We start from the raw sequence: 24094 nt of genomic DNA, 5'->3' as shown, positions 1-24094 counted from the left end.
GGTGTTATTTGAGGACAGCAGGCAGATATTCTCACGTGTAGATGATGTCATCCACGGAACCCCAACATGGACAGTCAAAAATTGTATTGTCACTTTAAAACTTTAAGATCACCCATACTATGTGAGCTGTGAGGTTCAGCTGAATCCAAGTAATAGGCAAGAGCACACCTACAGTCTAATATATGGAAAGAAGATAAGGAGAACTGTAGACTGGTTCAGAAGAAATTCCGTGACAACCTTGGGGAGTAATTTCAGATGAGTGTGAAGAACCACCCTCAAGGTAGAAAGTTGTATAGGGTGAATCTGATACGAGCGCTTGAAATTCACCGATTCAGCACACAGATGTAAAACATGAGGAAGACTACTTTTCAAGTAAGCTGCCTGAGTGGCTCAAATGGAGGTTTCATGAGAGTGGTTAGTATAACATTCAGGTCACTCTCACCATATGTGAAGAAAAGAACCTAAAGCAGTAATGCATCACCAGATACTGGAGGAAACATCTTCCTTAATCTCTCAGGTGTAGAGTACTATCTTGTCAAAACTTTATAAGCATTCTCTTGTGGGTGGTCTTAGTTTTAAAGTGACAGTACACTTTTGACTGTCTGTGCTGGGGTTCCATGGATGATGGCACCCACATGGGAGAATATACTGCCTGTTCGGATAACTTGGAGCTTCTCAAAGAATTTTAAACACAGTAGAATTTGGCAGCCAATGTAATTTAAAAGGAAAAGTCCATAGTCTGCTGTTGAGAGAAACATTGGGGAAGCCACTTCGTGTCCTGATCGGCAGCATGGGTTTTTGCCAAGTACTTGTGACTTGGATTGGCTTCTGTGAAGACGGGATACCTGGCTAGATGGATCACTGGTTTGATCCAGTAAGGCTATTCTTAGCTTCTTATGATCCGCGTCATTGGGGTACAACATAGCTAGTACTAATTTCTAGAGTGCTATTATCTGTTTTTTATACCTGGGACAATGAAGTGTTAAGTGACTTGCCCAGTGTCACAAGAAACTGCAGTGGGAACTGAACCCAGTTCCCTAGGAATAAACCATTAGGCTACTCCTCCACTTTACTCAGTACATGTATTTGGTTTCTCTCCCCCCCAAAAACTAATCATGCACACAAAAAGCACACATTATAAAACTGTTCCAGAAGACATATACTGAACCAAGGCGGCCACACAGGGGCTAGAATCCCAAAGCAGCATCTGGTAAAACTTCAACAGGTATGGCAATATTAGCCTTGTTCTTTGTTCTAGATCAGGGGTGTCAAAGTCCCTCATCGAGGGCCGCAATCCAGTCGGGTCTTCAGGATAACCCCAATGAATATGCATGAGATCTATTAACATACAATGAAAGCAGTGCATGCAAATAGATCTCATGCATATTCATTGGGGAAATCCAGAAAACCAGACTGGATTGCGGCTCTCGAGGAGGGACTTTGACACCCCTGTTCTAGATTGTGAATTTTAAAAAATCCTAGTATATAATTTTATTTTACAACAGGGAATAAACTTTTTTTTAAAATCTTTTCTAAACGAGACCTTCATCTTCATAATAGGCTGGAGAAATTATAACAGCAAAGAACTTAAAAATCTTTTATCATCAGTGGAAATAGGGCAGATCATGCTCTGTGTCAAATTACATGCAATTAAATACTCATTTTTGTTCAGCCTTTTCCTTTGATAATTCTACAAATAATTTGTTTGGGAAACCTTTATTACAAGACCCAAAACCTGTTTGCTCTTATTTTAAATAGTCAGTTCTCCTGGTTCTACTGTGTACCAGGATGCCTAGAACCAATCACAAAAAGGGAAGTGCCTATTCCTTCAGCGTCTTCTATCTACTCGCAATAGTTTCAGAGCAGTAGTCATGGCAGCTATTTTGACTAAAGGTGGCTACATGGGCAGGAACAAGCGAAGATCACTCCAGCTCTGACCACCTGGACTACGTGTAGGCCTAGAGAAGGGAAGCCTACAGGTGGATCTGGAAGGAGAAAGTGGGTGCTCTTTTGGCTTGGGGTGGGAGGGAGGGAAAGGAAAGAAAGGGCAGAGGAGAAGTGTTTTAATATAAACCTCTTGAGTTAACATTTTCCCCCCTCATTTTTTAGGGAAACATTATTTGATATATTTGAGTCTATGTGGTAGTTTTCTAGGCATTCTCCTGCCCAACCTGATCCTTAGTAACAATCTTGTTTTCCACTCTGATAGAGAGCCTATGTCCATGTTCATTCTTCATACCCTCACGTGCCTTAGACTAATTATGTTTATGATGTACTGTCTTCTATAATTTAATTTAATCACTTTGCAACTTAGACCTTCCTCTTCTTCCTAACCCCTTATTATATTACTACGTAAACCACTTGGCTACTTTTTTGTTTGTAGTATATACCAAATAAAAGTGAAATGTGAAATTATTTCTCCCACCTCTTAAATCCTCTTGGGTCTTTCAGCCCCTTCACAAATCCAATAAGAGACGATCACACTCTTTCTTCTATCTAGCACCAACTTTATCGAGTGTATTACTTTGATACCCAAGCAACAAAGGCTCCACAGAAATTTAAGAAAGGGCTGAAAATCTCTCTCTTCAAGCAAGCATTTAGCAGTATATTGAATTGAGGGATGTGTATAGCTGTTATCATACTCTCTCTGCTCTCCTTTTTATATCCTGCTATGTTTGCAATTGCAAACCACTTTGATGATATTGTCAATAGGTAGTCAAGGAACTTGCATACATATTTAATAATTATGCTTTAATATCCCTTATGTATTATTCTTATAATTATGTATTAATTGTTATGATAGACCTAGCTACTAAACTTGCTGACTAAGCCAACACACCCACAAATGGATAAAACCTTATAGATCAAATAGACAGGGGAGGCAGCTAAGTTTTGGACCAAAATTATTAAATAGCTCGTAGCTTCCCAACTAAATCTGGGGATGGGGGAATTGCTACATAAGGAGGGTTAATAGTGCTCTTAAATCCTTCTATCAAGACTCTACTCAGATCAAGCATTGTACAAAAATATGTGGATCATTAGCATACCTAAATTTTATGCTAAAAAGCAATTTTTCCCATCAAAATGACCATGCCTCTCAATATGAACATGCTTGAGATAGCAAAACAGCTGGTTCCACATCACCTGGGTCTAACTGATCAACAGGTTTTCTCCATATTTTCTATAACTCCTTAGCAGCGTGATTTAAACTCCCTGACATCCTTTATATGCATTTATTCACTACAGATTTCTTTCTAGACTTGTGCTGTTGTAATGGAAAATGTGTCAAAACATCTGTACTGCTTTCAGTCATTTCAGAACTTGTCTGATCCTTACTTAAGCCTTGTTATGCCAAAATAGGCGTTACGACTTCTCTACACCTATGCTTTGTGTGTGTTATGTGCCAGACAATTTTATAAGAACCTTATATACTCAAGGTCCTTAAAAAAAATTATGCTCAATGTATCCAACTCTGGGTCTCAATAATGAACGTTCACAAATCTGACCTCAACACAATAGAGCCCACCTAGATACATATGAAAGGGGACAATAAATGGCAAACAGCACAGCTAGGTCCATAACCTTTTCATGATGCTTGGGCTAATTAACTATTTGCTAATTAAAAAAAAAATCTACTTGTAATAAAACAGTGATCGATATTATTGAGGTTTATGGCTCCTGATCGAAGAGAGGAGGAGATTCCTTGCTGCAGTTGATTGCCCTTTACTTAACCTGTGGTGAATTTACACAGTCCACTACCCACCTACTGAAACAGACTGTCTGAGCAATAGTCCACCTACCTGCTTTACATTGTATCCTGCTTTTGCACTAGTTTCAATAAACATTACATTTAGCTCTTTGGCTTTCCTTTCTCCTTCTTCAATGGATACTTGCCTATGACACACAAAATGCAATATATTAACACCAAAATAACCCCATGAACAAACACTGTTTAAACTCCTCTCCCACCCCCCAAAAGAAAATAAATCCAAACAGATAATGTGCACTTCCATAAACTGTTCATGTATGCTGAATATTGTGGCTCTAATTAAGAGTGTGGGGTTCTCACGGTATTTGTCCTGAAGAACTCTGGATTCTTTGTAGACTGGATAATTATGAAGGTCGAATAAAAAGACCAACATGATGTCAATAAAGTTATACATACAAAACACACTTAAGGGGTCCTTTTATTAAGCTGTGGTACAGATGTAGCAGCAATAGAAAAAACAATAACCTGGAGGTACATTGACTGCATGGCTATGCAAGATTTATTACACTTCCAAAGTAGGTTTGTCAAATTTCAATCCTTGAGTCACTTCAATGGCTCCCTTATCCGCCATCGCATACAGTTCAAGCTCCTATTGCTGACCTACAAGTGGGTTCATTCTGCTACCCCTCAATATCTCTCCCTGCTTTTCTCTCCTTATACACCTCCCGGAGAACTCCATTCTCTTAGCATTACCCTTCTCCTCCACTGCCAATTCCAGACTTCGTTCCTTTCATCTAGCTGCCCCCTATGCCTGGAATAAATTACCCGAGTTTGTCCATCAAGCCCCTTCCCTTGTTTAAAAGCAGACAGAAAATCCACTTTTTTGATATAGCCTTTAATCCTTAACCCTATTCCTCTGCCCTCCAACCCAGCCAGCAGATTAACCATTCCCCTTAACTGTATTCATGACATCCTAATTGTCTGTCTTGCCTGTTTAGATTGTAAGCTCTTTTGAGCAGGGACTGTTTTCTTACTCTTTGTGACTCTGTACAGCGCTGCGTGTGTCTGGTAGCGCTACAGAAATAATTCATAGTAGTAGTAATACACCCAGAAAAGAATCTCTGAGCTCAGACTATAGAAGCTTAGAAATCCATTCTGCAGTTTATGGACACACACATGGATTCCTAAGCAAACCAGCACAGGTTATATAACATGACTTCTTCAAAATAAGCTAATTACATCTTTTTTGTGAAATGTTGTATAGCATATGTCATGCTTCATACACATGCACCAACAATATTGCTGATGGTATCAGAATGTCACCAGTCTCATACACAGAGAGTCCAACTCCTTAAGGACTCTTGGGGAGGGGGGACATCTCGACCTTTCTGTGGATCTTTTGTGAAAGAAGTTTCTTGATGAGATCTCTTTCCCTTTTTATAGCACCCCCAACAGCTTTTCTTAGGAAAACAAAGGAACTTAAGCACTGCAACTGTTAAAACTCCTACTTTTTAGGAGGTTTATATTAATTAAGCCACTGAACACATTACAAAGCGAGCAAAAAACATTTGTTCATACCTTTTATCAGCAAGATCTGTTTTATTTCCAACTAGCATAATGATTACATCACTCCCCCGCTCTGTTCTGACATCATCAATCCATTTTGTAGTTTGCTGGAATGAGTTTACATCTAGTAGGTAAAAGTAGAAGAAATCTAAGTGCCTATTATGTTATCATTAAAGTAATAAATTTTGAGCAAGCAAATCACATAAGGACAATTAAATTAAAGAATGACCCAACTACTTCCTCAAATACATTTGTCTGTCTGCACACATCATGCCTATGAATTTGTTTCTTGCCTAACAGTTCCCTTGCACTCCTTTGGGAATCCAACTTAGTTGGAACAAGCTTCAATCGAATGACAGCACCATTCACTCAACTATCCAGGGATTTAACTCTTATTTTAAATGCTTTCCCATCTCACTTTGCCTGGTCACTGCATTGACAATCTTCAGCTGAAGCCATGAAACAATTTCCACACTCCTGAAGTCTTGTCACAAGATGTTCACAGAACCTAGTGAGGAGGGAGAGTCTCAGTCACTGCACACATAGTGACACCTACTGGATACCGGATCCATGACTGCAGGGTTCTAAAATAAACCTTGGCCAAAAGCACAGCCACTGCAAAGGATCAGACCAAGTTATAAGTGGAAGGTGGAGAGAGATAAAGATATGATAGAGTTTTATAAAGTCAAGAGTGAGGGCTCATGGCACCATAGCTCAAAACATCTGGAAGGAGAAAGCGGCAGAAGGAAAACCTTAGATGGACACCTATCCCTATCTGCCCACATATCCCAAGTAATCTCCACCTCCTTCTACTACCTCCGCCAACTGAAAAGGATCAAACCCTACATCTCCACACCTGACCTCGCCCAACTCCTCTACGCATATGTCCTCTCCAGAATGAATTACTGTAACTCCCTATTTAATGGACTAACCAAAAATAATCTCAAACGCCTCCAACGTGTCCAAAATGCAGCTATCTGCCTCCTACACAACCTCAACTACCATGATCCCGTCTCCCCAGCACTCCGCGCTGAATACTGGCTCCCAATTAGCCAGCGCTGTGCTTTCAAGGCCCTAGCAGTAGCCCACAAGAGAATTTATGCCACCACCCCCTCCTACATAAAATCTAAGCTTCCCATCTACACCCCCACTCGCACCCTCCGCTCAAAATCGGAAATACGCCTATGCATTCCCCCTGGAAGGTCCCTCCTCTCAGAAACTGCCCGCAAACGATCCTACAGCCACTTCATCCCACATCTCTGGAATAAACTCCCCCCCCCAACTCAGGCAACAGAACTCTTTATTGACATTCCGTAAAATGGTAAAGACTCTCCTCTTCAACTAAAGATCTCCCTCAGTCTACACCCCCCCTTAAACCCCACCTCTCTCTTCTCTCCCCTATTTAACTTCTCCTAAATTTCAGTATAGTCCTCTCTTAGTCTATACTCTGATAAATTGTCTGTACTCTGAAAAATTGTTTGTACCCTGATAAATACTGCACAATCTTGTATGTCAAAGCACCTAAACCTATTGTACATCTTATTTGCCTAATTACTTCTACTGTGTATGTTTACTTGTAGACCGTTCTGAGCTACTGGGAGAACGGGATATAAATCTAAATAAATAAAATAAAATAAATAAAAAATACTCGCCAGTTAATTTTGCTACCACCCAGAAAACAAAAAACACACAACAGAATTTTAACATAGCACTTGTGTAGTTATTTGGTACAATAGGTTGTAAATTTTTTTCAACAGCAGTATTGAAGGGTACCTTTTCCTACTGTAACGATCACAGCAAAGGCAAATTATGACACAGCTCTTAAGCTTTATGAAAGATCTCATGGCAACAGGAAATTCATGTTTCACCAGAAACAGTAAATTTATTGCAAACTGACACTGCCAAACTGATCTTATGTTTTCAAAATGCACAATTGTGCAAAAATAAACAAGACGCTTTTCCAACTTGCATTAGTGGGTGCTCACCTGGGTAGTAGCGATCATCAAACGGTTTGGTTTGATATAACGGCTAAAGTGGAGAGCGGCCGCACGATACTTAAAGTCCTAGATTTCAAACGTACAGACTTTAATGCAATGGGAAAGTACCTGAAGAAAGAGCTGTTAGGATGGGAGGACATAAGAGAAGTGGAAAGACAGTGGTCTAAGCTGAAAGGAGCGATAAAAATGGCTACGGACCTTTATGTGAAGAAAATCAATAAAAACAAGAGAAAAAGGAAGCCGATATGGTTCTCCAACCTAGTGGCTGAGAAAATAAAGGCGAAAGAGTTGGCGTTCATGAAATATAAAAAAACCCAAGAAGAGGAGAGCAGAAAGGACTACAGGGTGAAACTGAAAGAAGCCAAGAGAGAGATACGTTTGGCGAAGGCACAGGCGGAAGAACAAATGGCTAAAAATGTAAAAAAGGGAGATAAAAATTTTTTCAGATATATTAGTGAAAGGAAGAAGATAAAAAATGGAATTGCTAGGCTAAAAGATGCTGGGAACAAATATGTGGAGAGTGATGAGGAGAAAGCAAATGTGCTAAACAAATACTTCTGTTCTGTGTTCACAGAAGAAAATCCTGGAGAAGGACCGAGATTGTCTGGCAAAGTTACACGAGAAAATGGAGTAGATTCTGCGCCGTTCACGGAGGAGGGTGTTTATGAGCAACTTGAAAAACTGAAGGTGGACAAAGCGATGGGACCAGACGGGATCCATCCCAGGATACTAAGGGAGCTCAGAGAGGTTCTGGCGAGTCCTATTAAAGATTTGTTCAACAAATCTCTGGAGACGGGAGTGATTCCTGGGGATTGGAGGAGAGCGGATGTGGTCCATATTCATAAAAGTGGTCACAGGGATGAAGCAGGAAACTACAGGCCGGTGAGCCTCACTTCAGTTGTTGGAAAAATAATGGAAGTGTTGCTGAAAGAAAGGATAGTGTACTTCCTTGAATCTAATGGGTTACAGGATCCGAGGCAACATGGCTTTACAAAAGGTAAATCGTGCCAAACGAACCTGATTGAATTTTTTGATTGGGTGACCAGAGAGCTGGATCGAGGACTTATGCTAGATGTAATTTACTTGGATTTCAGCAAAGCCTTTGATACAGTTCCTCATAGGAGGCTGTTGAACAAACTTGAAGGGCTGAAGTTAGGACCCAAAGTGGTGAACTGGGTCAGCAACTGGCTGTCGGACAGACGCCAGGTGGTTAATGGAAGTCGCTCGAAGGAAGGAAAGGTGACTAGTGGAGTCCCTCAGGGTTCGGTGCTGGGGCCAATCCTGTTCAATATGTATGTGAGTGACATTGCTGAAGGGTTAGAAGGAAAAGTGTGCCTTTTTGCAGATGATACCAAGATTTGTAACAGAGTAGACACCGAAGAGAGAGTGGAAAATATGAAAAAGGATCTGCAAAAGTTAGAGGAATGGTCTAATGCCTGGCAACTAAAATTCAATGCAAAGAAATGCAGAGTAATGCATTTGGGGATTAATAATAGGAAGGAACCGTATATGCTGGGAGGAGAGAAGCTGATATGCACGGACGGGGAGAGGGACCTTGGGGTGATAGTGTCCGAAGATCTAAAGGCGAAAAAACAGTGTGACAAGGCAGTGGCTGCTGCCAGAAGGATGCTGGGCTGTATAAAGAGAGGCGTAGTCAGTAGAAGGAAGAAGGTGTTGATGCCCCTGTACAGGTCATTGGTGAGGCCCCACTTGGAGTATTGTGTTCAGTTTTGGAGACCGTATCTGGCGAAAGACGTAAGAAGACTTGAGGCGGTCCAGAGGAGGGCGACGAAAATGATAGGAGGCTTGTGCCAGAAGACGTATGAGGAGAGACTGGAAGCTCTGAATATGTATACCCTAGAGGAAAGGAGAGACAGGAGAGATATGATTCAGACGTTCAAATACTTGAAGGGTATTAACGTATAACAAAATCTTTTCCAGAGAAAGGAAAATGGTAAAACCAGAGGACATAATTTGAGGTTGAGGGGTGGTAGATTCAGGGGCAATGTTAGGAAATTCTACTTTACGGAGAGGGTAGTGGATGCCTGGAATGCACTCCCGAGAGAGGTGGTGGAGAGTAAAACTGTGACTGAGTTCAAAGAAGCGTGGGATGAACACAGAAGATTTAGAATCAGAAAATAATATTAAATATTGAACTAAGGCCAGTACTGGGAAGACTTGCACTGTCTGTATATGGCAGTTTGGGGGAGGATGGGCTGGGGAGGGCTTCAATGGCTGGGAGGGTGTAGATGTAAGTCTTAACAGAGATTTTGGCAGTTGGAACCCAAGCACAGTACCGGGTAAAGCTTTGGATTCTTGCCCAGAAATAGCTAAGAAGAAAAATTAAAATAAAATAAAAATTTTTTTAAATTGAATCAGGTTGGGCAGACTGGATGGACCATTCGGGTCTTTATCTGCCGTCATCTACTATGTTACTATGTAGTCAGATTAACGCATAGGGTCCAAATTGTTAGGGAGCCCTGTTGGATGTACTCAGGAGGCAAGAGTTGCCAACTGTTGATTTTTTTCAGAACTGTGATCTTAAACAGCTGGGGCAGGACACTACACCTCACCTCAGGGGAGGAATCACTCCCGTCCTAGCTTGGCTCACCCCTGGACCACCAGCATTTAAGATAGATCGGGGAGAGGCCATCGCTAGGTCTTTTCTTTATCAGCTTTTACATATTTCTCCCCTTCACCTATGAATTTCACAATGCTACTTTTGCACCTTTGAATCTCACAATGCCACTTTTGCACTTCTTCCTATCACAAATATATCTAAAAAATGTCTTGCCTCCCTGTTTTACCATGTCAGCTATTTTTTCTTCCATTTGCATCTTTGCTTTCCTGACTACTCAATCAGTCTCTCTTGACTTTTCCAGATGTTTTTTGCCTGTCCTTTTTCTGCAATCTTTTGTAGTTTATGAAAGCTAACCTCTTATTCCTTACCTTCTCAGCTACTACTTTTGAGAACCAAAGCGGCCTGTCGCTCTTACAATAACTCCTTTCAGATTTGCCCACTGTATTTTAACTTTTTCCACACGTTCCCATGCAGACAATTCCTTGACATAATCTTCCCATCTTAACAGTTAGGTTTTTTTAAAAGTCTAGAAACTTTACTTTTGAATGTGCCCTCTCTATACCTCTCTTAATATTAAACCGCACCATGCAGTGATCCCTGGATGCCAGGTGATCACCCACTGTAACATCAGAAACACTTTCCCTGTTTGTAAGCACCAAGTCTAATATAACCCCCATCTCGCGTGGGTTCCATTACCAACTGCTGGAACAGTTCTCCTTCTAGAGAATCCAGGATCTCCCTACTTCTAGAAGATCCTGCAATAGGGATACCCAGCATGTTAAAATTAACTTATTTATAAAACTTCCCCTTTTTAGATATATTCTAAATATCTATTCTGTCCATTTCTTCTGTCTGTGAAATGGGGAAAATATACCCAACACTTCAATTCCATTCTGCTCTGTAACAAACATATCAAGTAACTGATCAAAATAGATACCAAAATTATGTGCAATCCGTACTATTAATGTTTGGAGCTACTCGTACGTCCTGCAATCAAGCGGAGATTTAGACCACTTTACTGTTGGGAGGGGAGGTTCAGCTTATCTGAGAGACAGAGAAGTCCCAAGGCAGAAGGCAGGTGAAGCCCACTTACAGGGCTACTAGACACATCTACAAGAAAGAAGATTATCAATCTTTCTTTCTAGTGCAATGTGTCTAGTAGTCCTAAACATTAGGAATGTACCAAAGCAGTCCCCTGACTCTAGGGCAGACCCTCTGAGCCTCCTTTAAAACTGAGGGCCCGAAAACAGCATCTTTCCTGGCTGCTATCTCTACTCTACAGAACCTGGAAAAGGTTTTGAGAGGTAGATCAAGTAGCTGCTCTACATATTTCCTCGGGGAAAACTACCCAAGTCTCTACCTATGGAGGCAGCACTCCTCTGGTGGAGTGCATCATCACATCAACGTCCACACATGCTCAGATGCCCTCCAGACATGGCCCGAACTCAGGAAAAATGAGACTACGTTTGTGTGGGGACAGAGAGGAGAGGCACCGACGCGGGAAGTGACTCAATCCCTGGCAGCACACAGTTTGCAATTCACCTGTCTATGGCTTCTCAGCTCTAAACAGAGAAGTGATAACGATATCCGAGTAACCCTTATTCATCAGGGCAGCCCACATAAGGGCCATGTCGTAAGCCCAAAGAGTTCTGGATTCTTTATAGGGACTGGTCCTGAGTGAGAAGATCCACTTGGATCGTCAGACGGAGACCTTCATCTCTCTGGAGGTGAACTAGGTCCTCATATCATGGTCTGTGGGGCCAACTGGGCACCATTAGGACTACCAACCCTGGATGATTTGCAATCCTGAGGATGATTCAACCTAGCATGGGCCATGGGAGAAACACATACAAGAACCCCTTCTTTAGTCATGATTGGACTAACACATTCAACCTTGCACTTCTGGTCTTGTATCTTTGGCTGTAAAAGAGAGCTGCCTTTGTGTTTAATGCTGATGTCATCAGATCCCTCTGTGGTTGCCCCTATTGCCAAACAATGGAGTTGAACGCCTGGGGGGACAGTGACCATTCCCCAGGTCAATAGTCTGTTGAATGATAAAGTTGGCCTATACATTTTCCACTATCCCTACATTCAGAGTCGACAAAGCCTGCAAATGAGCTTCTGCCCCCGAAAGAGGAGTTGAGCTTCTAAGTATAATGAGGTGCTCCTGAAGCTTCCTTGACTACTGACTTAGGCCACTATTGTCACATTGTCCAAGATGTCCCCAACAGCCTTGCCTTCCAGAGACTTCTACAGTGCCTGCAGGGCTAACAGAATGGCTCTGAGTTCTAGGCGATTTATGGACCACTTTGCAAGACAGTGACCAACGACCCTGAACTGAGTGTCTATTGCAATAACCCCTCCAACTGCAAAGGCTGGTTTCAGTCATTAGTATCTCCCAGGAGAAAATGTGGAGAGGCATGCCCCTTGAGAGGGAAGCTGTCTGCAGTTATCACCACAGGCTGTTCCTCACTTATGGTAACCATGGAAGCGGTTGTTGAAGCGAGTCTGTCTAAGAGAGAGAGGAGAGTGTCTTGAAGAGGTCTCATGCCTCTCGCTCAAAAGAAAAATCTCTTTTTTTTAAAAAAAATTATTTATCAAATTTCAATTATTTATCAAACATTTACATTGTACAGAAAAGATTGATACAGTCTCAATGTCTCAAAAAAAGGAATACAAAATATTTAAAGAAATAATTGACTAATCATTCTCAAGTCCACAATATAGGATCCAATAAGTGGTTTAATTGAATTTTCTAGATCACTCTAGAAAACAAAGATCAAGAAATCATCTGATGCCTGAGCCAAGAGATCACTAATCTATTCTTAAGAGCTTAAACTTCGTGCTCACTCGAGTCGTTTCAGGGATAAAAAAAGCTGTTAATTGGGAAGGTTAAAAAAAAAAGAAGACATATTTCACCGATCGATACTTTACTATGCATTTACATAGGTATCTCAAATAAAAAGTTCCTCCTATCAAAGTAACTCCAGATTTCAAAAGTAAAAATTGATACGGACGACTTGGAATCACTATGGGTTAAGCTACCAGGAGGAACTGGAGCAGACATAAAATTGGGTCTGTACTATCGCCCACCTGGACAAACGGAAGAAATCGACCAGGATCTGGAGGCTGAACTGAGGCAGGTATGCAACAGCGGAAGGGTGGTGGTGATGGGGGACTTCAACTACCCAGGAATAGACTGGAGTATCGGGCACTCAAACTGCATGAGGGAGACCAAATTCCTGGAGGTCACGAGGGACTGTTTTATGGAACAGCTGGTCACGGAACCAACACGGGGTGATGCCACTCTTGACCTAATCCTCAAAGGACTAGGGGGACCCGCTAAGGAGGTGGAAACTCCCGCAATGCAAGTCTGCATCTTCTCATAGGCAGAGGTCCTGACAAGTGGGAACATCTGGGCACTGAGCCTCCAACCAAACACCAAGGAAAAAATACCCCAAAATAATAAAATCGCAAAGCAGATTGGAAACACTTCTGAGCAACTTGCTTGCAGAAAAAAAACTGAGGGGGCAAGAGCAGCTCTGTGGGAAGGAGGCAGGGTTCAAAGATGATTGACAGAATTCTGCAAGCAACTTGCAGGTTCAGATGCATAACACTAACAGTTCAGGCTACTAGACATGTGTTAATATGGCCCAGGACAAGAATAAAAATCAATATGTTCTGCAATGGTCATTGACAACCCAATGTTCATGCTGTCCTGCCAGAGCTGGTAGAAAGTAAGTGATCACAGCTTGAGTGGGGAAGGTGGGATGGAGACCTTACACTAATTTATAGTATCACTGGCTGGCTTCAACAGCACACTTATGTCAGGTAACAGAATCCTATGATTTCTATAATGCTCAGCAAGACAGCTGTCACTGAAATGGATGAGATAGAGAAGGGGATGGAATGGGATAATATCTGTGAAAGTAACAGTCTTCAGGGTGTTTTAAACTAATCATAGTCAACTATGTTAAGTCTCTGATGGCAAAATGCCAAATGCTAGCTCAATCTGTTCTATAGTTTGTATCTGAAATTAAGTCAGAGTCGGAGCAAATTGTGTCACTTTTTATTTTGTAAATGGATCCTAGAAACAAGATTCTAGGCAGCTGCAAATAAAAGTTCATGACAGTAGAGTCCCCCACTATAAGCAACTCTGACTGAAAAGAAGCATTTGTAACACTCATACTGCCCAATAGATTCTAATGTATGTGTTCCTTCAGTTTAATATGAGATACTTCTGGGAATCAATACAAGTTGAGATACATTTGTAAAATACCAATAGGCACTCTGCCTGGAGCACTTGTCAACTTAGGAAATGTATAAATCAAAATATTTTGAATTTTATGTAGGATAAGTGCAGATAGCCATCATGTGCACTTTGGAAACAGAGTTTTCTTTAAAATGACTGTACAAAACCAAATTTAGAATTTTTTTTAGGGACACAATTGGCAATATGAGAATCTGAAAATATCCAACTGTCACAGTATTACTTTTGGCTGTTTAATTTCTATTTCTAGGTCTTTCTGGTAGTTTGCTGAAACATTTCATGAAAATACAAGTACTTTAGGGCCCCAGATGCTCTGCAGTATTTTAGAACACAATAAAATAGCTAACAAAAAATAAAAGACACAGCGATACAACAAACCATCGCATCATGTACAGCAGGAGAGGGGAAAATAAGGATTTCAAATTCCCATTTTAAGAACTATTTTGAAATGCAAAAGAAATGTCAAGGTCAGCCTTTCCATATCTTACTATGAAATTGTTCCTTAACCCTCTTCACAATTTCAATCTGAACTTATACAGCATCTTCTTATGGGTTGATAATGAATTTTCAGGCAACCCATTGGTAAAAGAAAATATAAATATACTTTTTTTTTTTAGGAGAGAAAAATTAAGTGACATTCATGTCAATTTCCAATCCAAAAAAGGTTTATAGTCTGTTTGTATCCCACCATGCACAAAGCGGGTCACAATTATCATCTTAACAATCACAGACAATAAAACAATTAAGCGCCCCGCACCCCATCATGCAATCTAAAATTCAGGCCCCACATTTCATTTTACAAAAAAGATGGCTTTTTAAGCAATCTTTTAAAATTCTGCTAATTCTTCTGCTGGAATATGTAGGTCTCCATGATCTATAGAACCCAACTGACGGAGCGGAATATTATCCACTAAATATTTCGGTGCCAAATTATGCACACAAGATAGACTATAAAGCACAGTTACTTACCGTAACAGGTGTTATCCAGGGACAGCAGGCAGATATTCTCACATGTGGGTGACGTCATCTACGGAGCCCCAGCGCGGACAGCTTTTCAAGCAAACTTGATTGAAGTTTCAAGCTTGCTATGCTGCACCACGCATGTGCATGCCTTCCTGCCCACTAGAGGGCGCATCCTCACCTCGTGGTCCTCAGTTCCATAGCCAGCAAAGAAGCCATCCCCGGGGAGGAGGGCGGGTTGTGAGAATTTCTGCCTGCTGTCCCTGGATAACACCTGTTACGGTAAGTAACTGTGCTTTATCCCAGGACAAACAGGCAGCATATTCTCACATGTGGGTGACCTCCAAGCCAACCAAAAAAAGGCAGGTGGGAGAATGGCAATTTAGGAAAACAGGTTACGCAAAACCGACTGGCCAAACCGGCCATCGCTTCTGGACAACGTATCCAGACAGTAATGGGAGGTGAAAGTATGAACCGAAGACCAAGTGGCAGCCTTACAGATGTCCTCGACCGGCATAGACCGGAGGAAAGCCACAGAAGCTGCCATAGCCCGGACCTTATGCCCCGTGACTCGACCATGGAGCGTGAGACCAGCCTGAGCGTAGCAAAAAGAGATACAAGCAGCTAACCAGTTGGACAAGGTGCGCTTGGAAACAGGATGTCCCAACCGATTAGGATCGAAGGACAAAAACAATTGAGGAATCCGTCTAAGCTGAGCAGGTGTCCTCCAGCTGCATTGCTACCACTAGGGGGTGGAATATTTTCAGTCGCTAAGGACAGGTATGTTCCCTGGAGTCCTGCAGAACTTGCCTGTCCCTCACAATTGAAAAATGTGACAGTAAAACAGCACCCTCTATTGGTGAGACTGTGGGTGGAGGACTCCTGCTCAGCTTAGAGGGAACACTGCGCCGGGCTCCGATGAGACTTAGTGCGCTGAAGATAAAAGGCCAACGCCCTCTTACAGTCAAGCGTGTGAAGCGCCACCTCGCCAGGATGAGAGTGGGGCTTCGGAAAAAACACCGGAAGAACAATGGACTGATTGAGGTGGAAATCAGACACAACCTTAGGTAAAAATTTTGGATGGGTGTGAAGAACCACCTTGTCATGATAGAACACAGTAAAAGGCGGATCCGCAACCAAAGCCTGCAACTCACTAACCCGCCTAGCAGAGGTGAGTGCAAGCAGAAAAATCACCTTCCAAGTGAGAAACTTAAGATGCGATTTGGCCAGAGGCTCAAAAGGAGGTTTCATCAGTTGAGCCAAAACCACATTAAGATCCCAAACCACCGGAGGAGGTTTCATAGGAGGATGAACATTCAAAAGACCTCTCATGAAACGAGTAACCAGAGGATGAAGAGAGAGAGGCCGACCCTCGAGATGCTTATGGAAAGCAGTAATAGCACTGAGATGCACCCGAATGGAAGTCGTCTTCAGGCCAGACTGGGACAAATGCAACAAATATTCCAGAACCGAAGACACCGGAACCAAACTCGGATCCAGATGATGCGAGGAACACCAGGATGAAAATCTTGTCCATTTCTGAGAATAACAAAGCCGAGTCGAAACCTTATGCGAGGCTTCCAAAACGTCCCGTACAGACTGAGAAACGGGAAGCGAAGTCAAGGGAAAAGGAACCAAGCCGTCAGATGTAAGGACTGAAGATTGGGATGCAACAGTGACCCCCGACTCTGAGACAGCAGAGAGGGAAAAACAGGCAGTAGCAGAGGCTCCCTGACACTGAGTTGAAGAAGCAGGGAGAACCAGTGCTGACGAGGCCAACAAGGCGCAATGAGAATCATAGTGGCCCTGGTCGATTTGAGATGTACCAACGTCCTCAAAATCAGAGGAAAAGGAGGAAACGCATAAAGGAACCTCCCTCCCCAGTCGAGAAGGAAGGCATCGGCCTCGAGACGGTTCTGGGAGTACATCCGAGAACAATAGAGGGGCAGTTTGTGAGTCTCTGGCGAGGCAAACAGATCCACTTGAGGAGTCCCCCAACAGTCGAAGACCTCGCGCAGAACCAGGGAGTTGAGCGACCACTCGTGCGGTTGGAGAAGACGACTCAGTTTGTCGGCCAGACAATTCCTCTCTCCCTGAATGTAAACTGCCCGAAAGAAGATGTTCTGGGAGACCGCCCATTCCCAAAGGCGCAGGGCTTCCCTGCACAGGGACCAAGAGCCGGTCCCCCCTTGCTTGTTCACATAGTACATTGCCACCTGATTGTCCGTCCGCACGAGGACTACCTGATCGTGCAGCAGGTGGCAGAACGCTCGAGCAGCCAGAAAAATGGCCCGAAGCTCCAAGACATTGATGTGACAAAGACGGTCTTCCGCCGACCATAGACCTTGAGTCCGCAGACCGTCGAGATGAGCCCCCCACGCGTACTCCGAAGAGTCCGTGGTCAGGACCTTGCGATGCGGAGGGACGAGAAAGAGCAAACCCCCGGAAAGATTGGAAGAGTTGGTCCACCAATGGAGCGAGCGTCTCAAGGAAGGAGTCACTGTTACAGGACAGGAGACCGGGTCCCGATCCTGACGCCACTGGGAGGCCAAGGTCCATTGAGGAAGCCTCAGGTGCAAGCGGGCGAACGGCGTGACATGAACTGTCGACGCCATGTGGCCGAGCAGAATCATCAGACTCTGTGCCGATACTGAGGGTTGCAGCGAAATCTGGCGGCTCAGTAGAAGCAGGGCCTCCAACCATGGAGGGGGGGAGGAATGAACGGAGGCGAACCGTGTCCAGCACGGCCCCGATAAACTGAAGGGATTGAGCCGGGCACAACTGAGACTTGGGAAAGTTCACTTCAAACCCCAGACGTTGAAGGAAGATGATAGTCTGTCGGGTCGCTGAGATAACCCCCTCCCTGGAAGGGGCCTTGATCAGCCAATCGTCCAGTTAGGGAAAGACCTGCAGACCCTGAGATCGCAGGGCCGCCACGACAACCACCATGCACTTCGTGAAGACTCGAGGGGACGAAGCCAAGCCAAAGGGGAGGACCCGATATTGAAGGTGCAACTCCCCCACCTGGAACCGTAAAACTTGCGGAAGGCGGGATGCACCGGAACATGTGTATAAGCTTCCTTCAGGTCCAGGGAGCACATCCAGTCCCCTTCGTCCAACAGTGGGTACAGGACCGGAAGCGACAACATACGGAACTTCTCCCGGACAAGGAACTTGTTGAGCCTCCGGAGGTCCAAAATGGGGCGCAAGTCCCCGGTCTTTTTCGGGACCAAAAAATAACGGGAGTAAAACCCCTGACCCCGTTGGTTGGGGGGCACCCGCTCGACCGCCCGGAGACTCAACAAGGCCCTGGCCTCCGAGAGGAGAAGGGGAAGTTGGGTCCGGTTGAAAGGACACGCGCCGGGAGGACTGTCCGGAGGAGCCTCCCTGAAGTTGAGGGAGTAACCCTCTGAGATGACACGGAGCACCCAAGCATCGGACGTGATCTGAGTCCAGGTCGAATGAAAAACTCGCAGCTGGCCCCCGACTGGAAGCGGGGACGGCGACAGCGCGGAGGGGGCCCGCCCCCATCCGCTCAGAGCGTCAAAAAGACAGCGCCAGTTTGGATGCCGCTTGCGCCTGAGGCTTTTGGTGGGACGCCCTGGTCTGAGGGGGTCGCCGAGGAGGAAGCCTAGAAAAAGCCGGCGTGGACTTTTGTGGGTAGCGCCGCGGGGGAGGTCGGTAAGGCCTCGGAGTGGCCACTTTGGCCTTGGGACGGACCAACGAGGCAAAAGAGCGCTCATGATCGGACAGACGCTTGGTAGCCACTTCCAGGGACTCATCAAATAGTTCTGACCCCACGCACGGCAAATTAGCCAGGCGTTCTTGTAGATTCGGGTCCATATCAACAATGCGCAGCCACGCAAGATGGCGCATGGCCACGGAAAAGGCGGAGACCCGTGACGACAACTCAAAGGCGTCGTAGACTGCATGAAAAAGAGACGCAGCTGGGACAAAGTATCCATGAGCTCACTAAAGTCCCCCTTATGGGAGTCAGGCAGGACCCCGTGATAACGGGGCATAGACTTGACTAGGTGACGCAGATAAGAAGAAAAGGCGAAAGCGTAGTTGAGCACTCTGTTGGACATCATGGAATTATGATAGAGGCGGCGCCCAAACTTATCAAGCGTCCGCCCTTCACGCCCGGGCGGAACCGCTGCAGAGACGCGAGAAGGCTGAGATTTCTTCAACGAGGATTCCACCAGCAAAGATTGGTGGGACAATTGCGCCTTCTCGAAGCCCTTGCAGGGAACCGTGCGGTACTTCGATTCCATTTTCAAAGGGACAGCCGTGACTTCATAAGGGGACTCCAAATTGTGCAAGAACGTATGATGAAGGATCTTGTGCAAAGGCAAACGCGGAGCTTCCCCCTGAGGAGAGGACAAATCCTGCTCCTCCAAAAAGTCCTTTGTATATTGAGACCCCGAAAACAGGTTGAGGTCCAAGGTTTTCCCCATATCCACCACAAACCTCGAGAATGAAGAGGGCCTCGAGGGTGGGGAAGAGGAGCGAGAGGCCTCTGCTGCCATGAAGGATGGAGAAGCCTCCCGGGAGTATCTGGGTTCCCGCCCGGTGCCAGACTCCGAATCCCAGGAAGCAGTACCAAGAGACTTTGTCGGAGTCGGAGATCTCCGACGACCCGAGGAGCCCCTCGGGGAAGTCCCCGGGGTACGAGGCACCGAGGATCGCCCCCTCCTCCTCGGGGAGGAGTCCCTGGATCCTTTCCATGCAGGGGAACGCAGAAGCCTTGGATTATCAAGGCGGAGTTCCGAAACCCCTAGTCGCTGCGCCTCCTGGGTCAGCGAGGAGCGACCGCGCCTCCGCGGAGACCCCCGAGGGTGCTTGGGCTTCCGGGACCGGTGCTTCGCCCGAGGCCGACCCAAGGGCGAGGACCCGCGGGAGGACTTCGACGAGGAGGAGGAGGAAATCCTGCAAACCCAGCGCACCTTGTCCCGAGGTCGCACACTCTGCACAGGCTGGTCGGGGTCGAGGCCGGGACCACCATCGGAGCCGAAGTCGGAGCCGAGGTCGAGGCTACGGTTGAAGACGACTGCAGATGGGCCATGGCGCAAGACAGCTCCGAGGCAATAAGCGCTCTGAGCATGTCCTGGAAGACAGGGATAGCCATCATAGATGGCATGTCCGAAGACGGCGGGTGCTCCCTAGAGGGCGACCTCGGCGAGGAGTATTCCCGTGGAGCACCCGACTTCGACGCCCGGGGCGGGGCCGAGGACGACCCCCCCGCCCCCATCGAGGAGCCCGAGGATGGCTTCTTTGAAGACCCTGGAGCAGAAGAAGGAAGTGAGGACTTACCCACAGTTGACTTCGGGGTCGAGGACGCAGGCTCCGCGGCGAGGTCGAGGGAGTCGAGGCCGAGGTCAAAGCCGGGGCCGAGGCCGACGTCGAGGCCTTCCCCGCCGTGGGGTCAACACTAAAGAGCTCCGCCATGTGGGCACGCCGACGGCGGAGCGCTCGGGGCTGAAAGGTCGAGCACCGAGTGCAGGAATCAGTCGGGTGATCCGCACCCAGGCAAACAAGGCACCACCGGTGTGGATCGGTGATGGAAAGCAGCCGATCGCACCGGGTGCACTTTTTAAAGCCCGTCAAAGGACGGGACATGAACACGAAAAATGGCCGAGAACAAGCGAGGTCCCGCGGTCGCGGCTACCGGGAGCCGGAACGAAAAACTTTTTTTTTTTTTGACGATTTCAAAAACGCGAACGAACAAAAACAATAAATCAAGCACAGCATCAAGTTTGCTTGAAAAGCTGTCCGCGCTGGGGCTCCGTAGATGACGTCACCCACATGTGAGAATATGCTGCCTGCTTGTCCTGGGATAAACAACAATTTATAATGGATCACAATGTAATGTAACACTCTGACACAACGTGTTTGCACAACTGACTAGCAAAGAAAAGAAAAGCGCCAAGCTTTCTGTAATGGAAGGCAAAATCCTTCATCTAACTATCCAACACGAGAGCCTACCGAAGTGTCAACATTCTCGCACTATTCTGTCAGTTAGCTTCAATGTTAATGGGATGACTGGCCTCTAAGGGTGAAAGGGTGATTTAATCCCCATGCTTGCCAGCTCTGATCTTTAAAGCTAAGACAGCCATGTGACCACCTGTCAGCCATGATAGACCTACTCTTCTAATACAGACTAGAAAGTAGCTTTTGGACAGTAATAACTTTTGATCCTTACCATACTAAGCCAGATTTGAACTGCTGAACTAAAGATTTGAAAGCCTATACCAGTTCCCTTAAATTATCTATTCCCTCCATGGCATCTTTAACAAATAGGCTCCGACCGTATTTGCCTGCTAGCACATTTAAGATCATTTTGCAGTCAGTGGTACTATCGTGTCTTGATTATTGTAATCTCTGTTCTCTTGGGCGTACCAGCAACTCTGTTGAATGCATTACGGGTTGCTGAAAATTCAGTGGTATGGACTCTTTTTCGTTTGGGAAGGACTGAGCATGTAACAGAATATTACGTAAAGCTATACTGGTTGAAGTTAGAAGACCGTATATACTTTAGACTGCTTGTGATGGTCTATTTGTGTATGCACTGTTTGGCTCCTGCAAGCTTGATGGGTATTATTCAGGCTTATGTCCCACTACCCAAGTTACGTTCTGCTCATCATGGTGACTTGTTTGTGCCATCAGTAAGGGAATTGAGACTGAATACCTCACGTGTAAGCATGTTTTCTTGCAGGAGCCCCCAGGAATGGAATCGGTTACCTCTGTACTTTCAAAAGCAGAGTCATTTTGATGTTTTTAAGAAGTTACTGAAAAGACACCTATTCTGTAAAACGAAATATGGGCATTAAGACATTTGTGATGGTGTAAGCGCTGGTCGCTTATTTTTTCTTATGTTTTCTATATGTATTTTATGTATATTTTATTGTGCATGTTTATACTGAGAGCCACCTGCGCTCAAGTAAGGAAGGGCTTGGGGAGTTTGCAGCTCCGGACCACTGCCTGCTTCTGCCACTTTGGGGCTGGAGGGAGGGAGGAGAGCTTTGCGGCTCAGGACCACTGCCACACTGGTGCATCGAGGTGGAGGGAATTGAGAGTACTGTGTTAGACAAGGTTTCTAACACCCTCTCAATTAATCAGAAAAACAGTTGGTGCTGGATGACTGAAATTATATGAAGAATTAAGAACCAAGTACATTGTTTGTTTGCATTTAAGCAAAGTGAGGAAAGCATGCAGAGTGTGTGTGTAAGCAAGCAGACTGAGAAATAAGTGGAAACTCAGTTAAGTGTCCAAGAATGATCTTAGATCAACAAATATGTGTGGAACACTCAATGTTGTATATAATGTAATTAAAACAGAGGAAAAAGGACCTCAAAAAACCCCTAGATTATAGTCAATAAAGTTATAACCAATTGGGGTTAGGTTTTCATCACCGGTCCAAAACCCCTGTGTGATTATTTAAAATACTTTTTTATCTTTTTTTATAATGCAATATATAATATATAATAGTGTTTAAATATTGTGATTCAAAATTTCTCTAATCACTGAAGAGCAAGTTAAAGCCGGCAGCTTTATATTGAAGGTTTCTGTAATATAAGATAAACAAATCACTTATCTTGATGGCCCAACGGTGGCCCAACCGTTTCGCTCAACGGGCTTCTTCAGGGGTAACGATAAGACTTAACATAGTGCCGGTACAGACTTTGCTCAAAAGTTATTTTTAACTTCAGAATCTGTCTGAGCAGCGACAATCTTGCTGCCCGCGTCGGTTTCAGAGCTGGAACAGAACATGCCGCAGTGCAGCTCCGCTTTAAACTCGCGGGTTAAAACCACGGGCTAGCGAGTAACCGGCAACCTTCGCTTCCTGCCCTTTCCTGCAGTGTAGCCGATCAGTTTGCAGTGAGTTTGGGAATGCACTGTTTGGCTATTAGATTTCTGTCTTTCAGTTCAGCTTCTTGTTTGCTGGGGTAGAGACAGATGATTAGTGAAATGGATCACTCCTAAGCTTCGGTTGCCATTCTGGAGCGCAGTTGTACTGAGGAAGTGAGAACTGGTAATGGATTGAAATCTAAATGCCCTCCCTGTCATGACTTGCATACACAGTTTAAACCCTGAACAAATTTATTCACCCAACATATAAGGTATCCTGGGATCTAGAACTCCATGCCGTGAGGAATCAGGCAAAAGCACCAGCACATTAATATTGTCTTCGTCCACTGGATTGTTCTTTTCCACAAGTATCAGAGTTAGGCAAAATGAGCAGGTGCATGGACCACATCTACAGGCCAAGAGGATGGTCTGCGCATGCGTCTGGATCGCTCTGAAAGTGATCCATGGAGTCATCGTGGGGCATCTTCCGATCACCTAATTTGCATGAGGACTCTTTAGTGAATCGGTCACTCGACAAGACTTGGCCACGGATTGCCCACGGATCAAATCGGAAAGGTGAGTTTAGTGAATCTAGCCCTTAGTCAAAATACCTGATGTCACATTTGATAATATACTGTACTTATAGTCCACAAACAAATCTCTAATGCTGTCAATAGCTTCTCCATTTTGAAGCAGATATTCACTTGGTCCATTCCATACTTGAATTTTCTTCCCTTAGGATCCCTTTTTAGGCCCTAGTCATATGCAGACTAGACCATTGGAATTCCCTATTCTATGGTCTGCAAATCGCCCAAATCAGAAGGCTACAATTGGTGCAAAATATCACTATTAAGCTATTTGGTAAGAAAAAGTATTATCATGTTTCCTCTCTATTCACACCCGAGTACTGGCTTCTGCAGAATACAGATATTTGATCACTGACCATCAGGTCATGCACATGGGTCCCTCCATTCCACCCAGCAACTGTCATATCTGACTATAAATTCTTGCTTTAGTGTCATCACCCCTGTTCTCTGAACAGCCACTCATTTTCTAAACCCTCTTTTCAGAAATGTAAAGACCTTTCTGCAAGCTTAACCTGTTTATTTGAGCTCATTCCCCATTCACTGACAGTAGCATAAAGTTTCTTCCTCCTTTGTGTT

The 24094-nt window shown here is 44.7% G+C and overlaps 1 protein-coding gene across 2 annotated transcripts in view; it reads right to left on the bottom strand.

Moving 5' to 3' along the window:
• The window catches only part of RAB6A (RAB6A, member RAS oncogene family), a 165985-nt gene that overhangs the window by 3659 nt on the left and 138232 nt on the right, over positions 1 to 24094 (bottom strand). For both annotated transcript variants that reach the window (XM_033947851.1, XM_033947850.1), the window contains exons 5-6: positions 5288 to 5399; positions 3801 to 3894 (exon numbers count right to left, since the gene is read on the bottom strand). In XM_033947851.1, coding sequence (XP_033803742.1) covers positions 3801 to 3894; positions 5288 to 5399 — 206 coding nt within the window. The remainder of the gene's footprint in view (positions 1 to 3800; positions 3895 to 5287; positions 5400 to 24094) is intronic.

The sequence above is a fragment of the Geotrypetes seraphini genome, chromosome 6 (genome assembly GCF_902459505.1).
Source record: "Geotrypetes seraphini chromosome 6, aGeoSer1.1, whole genome shotgun sequence".
Lineage (NCBI taxonomy): Eukaryota > Metazoa > Chordata > Amphibia > Gymnophiona > Dermophiidae > Geotrypetes > Geotrypetes seraphini.
Note: the sequence above shows the minus strand (reverse complement) of the source record. Positions and strands in the feature narration are given on the sequence as shown.